We start from the raw sequence: 10,169 nt of genomic DNA on the forward strand, positions 1-10,169 counted from the left end.
TATATTTTTAATTTTTTAAATTAAATTTATTGGGGTGACATTGGTTAATCAGGTCATATAGGTTTCAGCCTAGCTGGGTACTCATTTGGATAGAGTGTGGTCCCCATACACCAAGGTTGCAGGTTTGATCTGGGGTCAGAACACATACAAGAATCAACCAATAAATGCATAAATAAGTGGAACAATAAATTAACATTTCTCTCTCTATCTGTCTCTCTAAAATCAATAAATACATTTAAAAAACTAATAGATTTTCAGTTCAATGCAGTTGATTTATATTCTACCACATCTTTTACTATAGTGCCACCCTCTGTCCCACCACCTCCCCTTCTTCAGCATTCCACCGAAGTATATCAGCCATTGATCTGATCAGAGAGCCAAGAGAGGAAAAACTGGGCTGGAAAGACTTTATTTATTTACTTTTTATTTATTGAAAATTTGTATTATGTCCCTTACAGGGGTGGGGAACATCCAGCCTATGGGCTGTATAATCATTTGGTCTGGCCCTGACAAGGCATTAGGGGTGAGTTAATTAAATGTTTGACCAAATATAGCAGGCTAATTTTTAAGTTGATAGTTTTGTATGGCCTGTGAATCATATTATGAGTATCCAAATGGCCCTTGGCAGAAAAAGGTTCGCCACCCCTGGTTTAAAAGACCATAAATGTTTTATATTTCATTTTATTTTTGTTGTTTACATTTATTTTTATTGTTAAAAGTATTACAGATGTCCCTTTTCCCCCTATTGGCCCCTCCACCCTGCACACCCCCCACCCCAAGCCTTCACATTACTATTGTCTGTGTCCATGGGTTGTGCATTCTACCTAATAAAGAGGGAATATGCTAATTGGCCCTCACACCATCACAAAGATGGCGGTGTCCACACCCAATAAGGAGGAAATATGCTAATTGACTGCCCAACCTCAAAGATGGTGGCACCCACAGCCAATAAGGAGGGAATATGCTAATTGATTGCCCTGACTTCAAAGATGGTGGCACCCACAGCCAATAAGGAGGGTATATGCTAATTGATTGCCCCACCCTCAAAGATGGTGGTGCCCACAGCCACAAGATGGCAGTGCCCAGTCCCCTCAGCCCCACTGCATGCCTGCCTCCAGAGTCCCCCATTCCCCTCAACCCCCCAGCTGCCCAGGGCCAGCCCGAAGCATAGGCAAGCCTTGGATGGCGGCTGCCCAGCTGCCCAGGGCCTCCTGAGGCTCAGATAACCAGGGCCGGCCATGGCTTATGCTGCCGGCCATGGCAGCAGCAGAGATGTGATGGTGGTGTCGCCTTCCCTGGATTTCCAGGTCACCTCCTGCCCCTGAGGGCTCCCAGACTGTGAAAGGGGGCAGGCCGGGCTGAGGCACCCCCCCCCCCTTCCAGTGAATGAATTTTCATTCACTGGGCCTCTAGTATATTCATATTAGAACAGCCCAAAGAAACCTCATATGTTAAATATGCTAGTGATCCTTAAAGATATGAACAATGTATTAGTAAAACTTCAGTCAGTAAAAAGTCAGAACAAGCCCTGGCCAGTGTGCTCAGTGGTTAGAGCGTAGGCCCAAGAACCAAAGGGTCGTGGGTTCGCTCCCCGACTGGGTAGGGGTGCATATAGAAGGAAACTTATCCGTGTGTGTATGTCTCTCTCCCCAATCTCTCCCTTCCACTCTCTCTCTCTAAAAAATGTTCAGAACAATATATAAAGCCCAAGCCTGTGGATGCTACTGACACTACTGCTCTCATAGAAGAGGCTCTGAAAAATAAATTTACTTACAAGTATTGAAGTGATAACCAAGATAGGGCTGAAAAAGGAATTCCAAAGTCTGCATCAGAGGCCACTTCAGAAACTGTTGTTTGGGCTACACATGTTGAAGACCACAGAAAAAATAAAAGCTTTAATTGAAAATGTTTCAAATTCTTAATGGACAAGGAGCTGAGAAAGACTATCCTAGTTCAGCTGTTGGTTTGTTAGGACTGTTTGAGTAGTAGAAATCACACTATTAGCAAATACCTGAATTTAGTATTCATTAGTCTCCTGTTAACTCTCCTTAGAGGATTAAGCAATAGCAAAAGCACTCTAAGTTTGTGTTTGCTTTTATGAGAAGTTCAGTTCTAAAGTTTTCCAGAACTCACATGTATTCTGACACCCCATGTTTATTTTTAAAAGAACATATTTTTATTGATTTCAGAGAGGAAGGGAGAGATAGAAACATCAATGATGAAAGATTCATTGATTGGCCGCCTCCTGCACACCCCCTACCAGGGATTGAGCTTACAACCTGGGGCAAGTGTCCCAATAGGGAATCAAACTGCATGCGACCTCCTGGTTCATAGGTTGATGGTCCACCACTGAGCCACCGCAGCCAGGCTGACATACCATGTTTTTAATGTGTAGTCAGGATGTTTAGGTTTCCCATCTTGAAAACAATTATATACATTTCAGAATGAAGAAAGGGCATTTGTAGATGTAATTTTTGTTAACACTAATTTATCTGTATAAATGTTCTCTGCTATATATTTAGATATAAAGCAGTTTATGTAAATTACATAATGAGGTACTGTCATCATTTGTTTTCACTGATCATTTACTAGTCAGTGATGGAAGAGCTGACATAACAGTTCTTTGGAGTGAATTGATATTGGAGTCTTCTCACCTTGAATAGAACTTTTAGATTTTCTCTCACATTTTCATTGAAATGGGGTTTGAGTAGGAACTGAAAAATGCTCACTGCTGAGATTCCGTAATGCTTTCCTTTAAAAAGGACAGTCAAGGATCATGAAAGCTGCTTTCACCTCAGAGCCATCTAGTGCCCAGGAAGAAAATGTAGTTTGCAAATAGGGAGTACTCAAATTATAGATTTAAATCTCTTTTTAAGTGAAAAACAGAATGTACGATGTAGGTTTCCTTTCAGTTTAATAAATGGCATTATAAAGATGACATGTTGATAAGTTAATACTTCTAGAAATTGTTGGCATAATGAAGTTTAAATTTTTTTAATACTGGACAAATTACTAGCTTTATAAAATGGAACACTGAATAGGCAAAATAATTTCCTGTAAGTTGTTCATCATTGGTCAGAATGCTGTTCTGTTGAATTACATTATGCAGCATAAACCTTAGGTATTATTAGAAAGTGGAGAACTGCTCTTCTCATCTAGGGATTCTAATGAATTGCTGTAAGTGATCATTTTTAAATACTTAAGAAATCTTTATGATTTTTAAAAATTTCTGGTAAATGTAGCTACAGTTAGTTCCAAATCTCCTACTATGAGTAAATAGTTGGATTTATTATTTAAATCAGTTTTAAAAAGTTGTATTACCTGAGGTAGGGTGGGAGATGAGAATAGTTGATAGTCAATTTTAAGGTATAGAAAATATATACAATGTTCTAGATGTTAGCAAGTAGTAGTTGGGGTAATTTTACATGGTTTGGTTATTCAGCTTAATTCTGAACTGTGGTTTATTTTACGCATACTGTTGATGTATATCGTTTCTAATTATTTTTTTATGGTTTAAACATTCTGCCTGGTTATTCCTGGATTATTTATACTTCAATGTAGATACATAATCATAACTTAAAATATGTTGATCTACAAACCACTGGATAACTGGAAAATAATTGTACTTACTCATATCCAGTTCCCATATTTTTCCTGTATAAACATGAAGACCATTCTCCCTTACCACTTTCTCATTAATGGGTGAAACATGACTGGTTGTATTCAATGAAATGTGAGTGTATGTTTCTTCTGGGCTAAGGAATTTGAAAGCCACTATGTTGCTCCACACTTTCTCCTCTCCGGTCTTAGTGGTCTTGGAGGTCACATTTTGGGATATTGGTGTCACAAGATGTAGAGAACTCAAATCTCTAAGTCACAATATAAAGGAAAATCCATTTATACCTTCAACCCATGCCAACACCCCCCCTACACACACACACACAACCTGAATCAGACTTTACATGAGTGATAAACATTTGCTATGCTAAGCCAATAAAATTTGAGGTTTCTTTATTGGCACAGCCTTGTTTCAGCCTATATTGATGACTGTGAATATTGTTACAATTTCATCTTCCAGTGGCTGATGAACCAGATTCTGCAAATTCCTTGGGCATACTACCTTTTAGGAATGACACGAAGACAGCCTTCAGTTGATCAGCAGCCTAGTCAGGACCTCTAGCCAGGATCTCCAGCCAAAGTTCTGGTCGGAGTTCTGGTTGGGAACTGACGAGGATCTCAAAATTTTAGGTTTCTTTATTGGCACAGCCTTGTTTCAGCCTATATTGATGACTGTGAATATTGTTACAATTTCATCTTCCAGTGGCTGATGAACCAGATTCTGCAAATTCCTTGGGCATACTACCTTTTTTTTGTCCAGAATATTATTATGATGCTGGATAATAAATTAGAAACCTCCAGAGGAAACAATAATATGTGACCAATCATGAGCTTTGCTAAGTAATGCTTGTGTCTCATTCTCTATTTCTCCACAGTCACATTAAGATAATGAATCTCTTTCAGGAAAAGGATTATGATATTCATGTATCACGTTTATGTGCTTTGGATTCAAACAAATGTGGCTTTGCCACATAGTAGCTGTGTGGTTTAAGACAAGTCACTTCACCTTCTTTTTCCAGTTGTCTCGTTGGCTTTACATACTACAATACAAAACCCGTTTAAAAGCATATATTGCCACTGGGGCGGTGGGGGCTTGCCCGGGTGGGAATGGCTGGTGGTGGGGGCGGGTCAATTGGGGGAAAAGGAGACATATGTAAAACTTTAGACAATAAAAAAAAACTGTAAAGATAATAATATATTGCAGAAATTCTAAAATTGTACATTTACTTGAAAAGTTGTTTTCATCAAGAAGTTTTTCAACATTTTACCTTAAATATTTTTATGATGGGATAAATGCAAATAAAAATTTAAAGGTAAAGTACAACCCAACTCACCTTTTCGTTTTTGTTTTTTTTTTAATTTAAAAATGTTTATTGTAGTATGCATATCCTTAACATTTTCTACAGGATTAATATAACATTATCAGAAAAGCATGTATTGCTACATAAAAGATAAATACAGAATTTGCCATGGATATCAAACATTTTTGTGTTTCCATGTGTTAATATTGTAGAACATTTTCTTAATTTTATTGTACTTCAAAAATTATTTTTAAAAACTTGTTAAAATTAATAGTAGGTGTTGGCAGAGTTCACAGAAATGTTTGAGGGGAATATTACTTCCTATACAAGTGAGACCCTGACATTCTACGGCAGAGGTCACAGGTAATGTCCATGTGATAAATATTCACTATTTTATTGTATAGATTTTGTATATGAAATTACTGTAATATTTCACTGGTAAGAAATCCAACATGTCAAGTAATGCCAAATGTATATGTATGTTCTGGAAGATGGTACTGTAAAAGAGTAAATTTGTGAACATTTTAATATATTGCTATCATCATAACAAATTATGCCAATGTGTTTTTCATGATTTTTTCCTTGTCAACACAGTAAAACCTTCCCATTAATACATGTAAGGTATTATTTATTTATTTGGGTGTATTGTTTGAATAACAGAATGATGTCTTACTGAAAATCAGACTATATTTTAAGCTTTAGAGGTTCTCTTTTATATTAGTTGTGGTCCAGATAGTAGAGTACCTTTATTTGAAATAGAAAACATTTTTAATTTCTCAGACTCTTAATTTAAAAATTAACAATGCTTTTAAAGGCTTTCATACTTTGGCCACTATCAATTTCCTTTAAACATCTTAAAGTAATGAGGCTAAACCTAGATGAGAGATTTCCAGCTGTAACACCACACAATCTTAACACCTACTTGTAATTCATGTTTAAAAGTTGATTTGGTTTCGCAAGTGAGAGCAATCATAACTACATATTAAAACGATGCAAGAATTTTCATGTTTGATTACTAATTGAAAGAAAGAATATGTTTCTTCTTCCTCTCTTGTTTCTACTTCATTTCTTAAAATTCTCCAGTTTTCCTCCATTTGATGAGATCGCTTTATGGTAGCTTCACCACCACAACACATGCACCAGCTCTTCCAATGTTAACAGGAACTTCCTAACACAGGAAACAAAAACAGGAAAAGAACTGATGTTTAAGTGAATTCTGTATTTAGCATAATATAGCATACTAGAGTTGATAAAGTCCTTAGCTATTCTGGTCTAACCTTCACCTTTCATAAAGATAAGGGAAAATGTAGCCCAGATAACAGTCCAGTATGGTAGAAAAAAAAACACCAGTGTTTAAAAAGATGTACATATGAGATTGAGGAGCAAGGGATCATGAGTAAATTTCACCTCTCTGGTAATTTTCTCACTTGAAAAATTACAGCTAATAATACTTATCCTTAAGGTTTTTGTTAGAGTTAAGTGAGATAATAAATGAAAATAATTTGTCATATAGAAGTTATAACTCCATTATTTGTTCTCTTTCACTCTTTCTAACATCACACAATGAAAGAATGAAAATCCAGGAACAGAATCTAGGCATCTTAGGTACTGGCATACACTTTTCAGAAAAGTAAATTCCATCAGTTTTAGACCCGTGGTCGGCAAACTGCGGCTTGCGAGGCACATGCAGCTCTTTGGCCCCTTGAGTGTGGCTCTTCCTAAGCCTTAGGAGTACCCTAATTAAGTTAATAACAATGTACCTACCTATATAGTTTAAGTTTAAAAAATTTGGCTCTCAAAAGAAATTTCAATCGTTATACTATTGATATTTGGCTCTGTTGACTAATGAGTTTGCTGACCACTGGTTTAGACAATCATTTTGATTATTGTATTTGACCTAACTTGTTTGCTAATATGTTTTTTTTACATTTCTAGTTGGTCTTAAGGATTGATACAACCAACATGGAATAATTTGAATGATTTCAAGGGTCTTAATGAATCAAGTTGTTGAAGGAACGAGATAGAGACCCATTATCAGGTATCATTACATTAACATATATTTAGAACAGTAACCAACACACTATGTAGAATACAGAGCAGCAGGAAGTCAGTATAAGAAAAGGTTAAGTTAGATACCAAATACAAGGTTGGCGTGTTTGTGGAAATGGTGAAGAGTTAATCATATTCCATTTTTATTAACCAATTATTTAATTAACAAACCACCATTAGATATTTTGGAATAAATCTAGAGCTATCACTGGAAAAACTGTCACAAGCATCAAGTTTGCCTTGAGCATCCTCGAGATGTCCTTTCAGTGCCCCCAGCTTATATACTGTCCTTAAAATTTCTTTTGTTAGATGTCCAGAACTTTTGAGAGGATTTAATTCCAGTCTCTTACTATGCACTAAATTTCTTGAATGACTGATTAAAAGTTATGACTATTGCAGTTTATAAATATCTATAAGGAGGGGATTAAAATATTTTCCTTCTTGGGCACCAGTGATAAGAAGGGGCAGATATTTATGGATGAGGATGTTGCTCTTTGGTTCTCAAGTCATAATATATACATAGGAAATTGGCCAAATAGTAAAGCTCTTGAATTCTGTATTTAGCATAATATAGCATATTAGAGTTGATAAAATCCTTAGCTATTCTGGGCTAACCTTCACCTTGCATAAAGACAAGGGAAAATGTAGCCCAGATAACAGTCCAGTGTGGTAGAAAAATGTAGCCCAGATAACAGTCCAGTGTGGTTGAATCTGATTCACTATAATGTGAAAGAAATGATTACATAATGTCAAGTGACTGACTTTCATATAAATACGGATGGATCCTGCGAATGATCAATTAGATCATCTAGTAGTTTTCTATAGCATAGATAAAGCATGTTTTACAAATTTCATGAAATGAATCTGGTTAGACCCTAAAGATGAAGAGAATGAAACTAATTTCAAACATATTTTAAAATATATTTTATTAAAACCTGAAATATCCTAATTTGAATACTTTTAATAAGAGTACCTGTTTCCATTCATCTTTCTGTGCATCGTATGACTCAACGGTATTCAAATAAGAATGTCCATCATATCCTCCAACCACAAAGAGTTTGTCTCCTAGAGTACACACAGCAACAGCATCTCGAGGAACACTCAGAGGCGCCATAGTTGACCATGAATCATGTTTTGGATCATACCTTAAGAGGTTTAGGAATACAATAGAGAAGGAAAGTCTGATATAGTATTAAAATTAAAAATAATCGGCTTTAATAAAAAGTATACTTATCTAATTTAAGAAATTAAAGTACCTTATAAATATCAAGTGTAGTCTAACTAGCAAATGTGAAAGATAAGTCCATGACAAAACTCTCTTCAGCCACCAGAGGACACTCAAAGCATATAAAAATGTATCTGCTTTCCAAAAAGATCATGCATTTCTTTCATTGGTACTTAGATTTTCTATGAGGAAATTTCACTTATTAGTGTCTTAACGTGTGAAAAATGTTCCCTCTCTCATGTATTATGCTCGTCTCATTTTTCTCTTATTCTCTGTATATCAAAGTTATAAATGAAATGCCTGATCTTGCTTATATGAGAATTCACATTTTAAGTAAATCTTAACATAATTTTTTTAAATTTAAATATATTTTTATTGATTTCAGAGAGGAAAGGAGAGGGAGAGATAGAAACATCAGTAATGATAATCATTGATCGGCAGCCTCCTGCATGCCCCCTACTGGGGATCAAGCCAGCATCCCCAGGCATGAGCCCTGACCTGGAATTGAACTCATGACCTCCTGGTTCATAGGTTGATGCTCAACCACTGAGACACACTGGACGAACTGAATATTATTGTTTTTTAGTTTCATAGAATGTCGTACCATGGTTTTAATGCTACTTTTGGCTACAGTGGCCATAGCTTTATTCTATATTTTTCCCCTTTGAGAGTTCCTGTTTATCTTTGCAAGAGCCTAGGATTATTTCCATTTTAATTTGAAGTTTACTTTTTATCCCCAAACCTTCCTCTAAGCAAAATGAAAGATAATTCAGTAAGTAATATCAATTAAAATCTTCATCCAGGAATTCTCTCCTAAAATTTGAAGTCTATATTTTAAAAATACATAATACAAAAATCTGAAAGAAGTGAATACTGAAAGAAAACTCCTATAATTATACATGGAAATGCTCTTTGATTTTATATTGGCTTATTTGTAAAATTTAATGATAAAGATGTATTTTACAAAGAGACATTAATTTATTAGCCTCTCCTAATTTCCTTATATTTCTATTACCCCTCTTATTTATGTTTTTAATCTCTTTAATCATATTTAAATCATCTTATTCCAGCTTTTATTTGATCTGACCTTATGTCCAATAATATTTTTAATAATGTCTGATATTTTCAATGATTAAGATCACCTCAATATCCAGTGCATATTTTTTAGTATCACGTAGCATATTACTGTAAATTCTGATATTATAAATCCAGAACCAGATAATCCATAGCTGTGTGCTTTAGCTAAGCTGCATCTTCAACACAATTGCTATTGTTATACTCTGAGGCTGCAGTCAGCATAAGAGTACACACATGTATGAATGGTGAACCAGGGATCATAAGATTTCCTTAGAGATTTGCAACCAAAACCCAAGAGTGTCATGCATATACATGGTAATTAATACTAAAAATATGGCTAATGTTAATATTATAGGGATACTGCTTGATTAAATACAGGAATCTGGAGAATGTTGAATCTTTTGAAGAAAAAACATTTGTAATATGGTTACTATCTGTAAAGACACACAGGAGACATTATTAAACACTAGAGGCCCGGTGCATGAAATTTGTGCACTCGGGGATTCCTCAGCCCAGCCTGCACCCTCTCGCAGTCTGGGAGCCCTCGAGGGATGTCTGACTGATGGCTTAGGTCCGCTCCCCACATCCTTAGTGCTGCCACGGAGGTGGGAGAGGCTCCTGCCACCACCGCTGTGCTCACCAGCAGTGAGCCCGGCTTCTGGCTGAGTGGTGTTCCCTCTGTAGGAGCGCACTGACCACCAGGGGGCAGATGCTCAATGCAGGAGCTGCCCCCTGATGGTCAGTGAGCAGCACAGCGACCGGTCGTTCCGTCATTTGGTAGATTTGCATATTAGCCTTATATTATATAGGATAAAGTTAGTCATAACATCTCCTTCAAATTAAAATAGCATAATGTCTTTCCCTTTGTTTGACTTGCTTTCCATCTCTCCTTATCTTAA

The 10,169-nt window shown here is 36.1% G+C and overlaps 1 protein-coding gene across 1 annotated transcript in view; it reads right to left on the reverse strand.

Annotated features, from left to right (window-relative positions):
• Positions 1-5,874: 5,874 nt before the first annotated feature.
• Positions 5,875-10,169, reverse strand: part of KLHL4 (kelch like family member 4) — a 90,295-nt gene continuing 86,000 nt past the window's right edge. The window contains exons 10-11 of the mRNA XM_006096993.3: positions 7,942-8,113; positions 5,875-6,087 (exon numbers count right to left, since the gene is read on the reverse strand). Of these exons, the coding sequence (XP_006097055.1) occupies positions 6,028-6,087; positions 7,942-8,113 (232 nt within the window). The 3' untranslated portion in view covers positions 5,875-6,027. The remainder of the gene's footprint in view (positions 6,088-7,941; positions 8,114-10,169) is intronic.

Source organism: Myotis lucifugus, unplaced genomic scaffold, assembly GCF_000147115.1.
Source record: "Myotis lucifugus unplaced genomic scaffold, Myoluc2.0 scaffold_192, whole genome shotgun sequence".
NCBI classification, from domain to species: Eukaryota; Metazoa; Chordata; class Mammalia; order Chiroptera; family Vespertilionidae; genus Myotis; species Myotis lucifugus.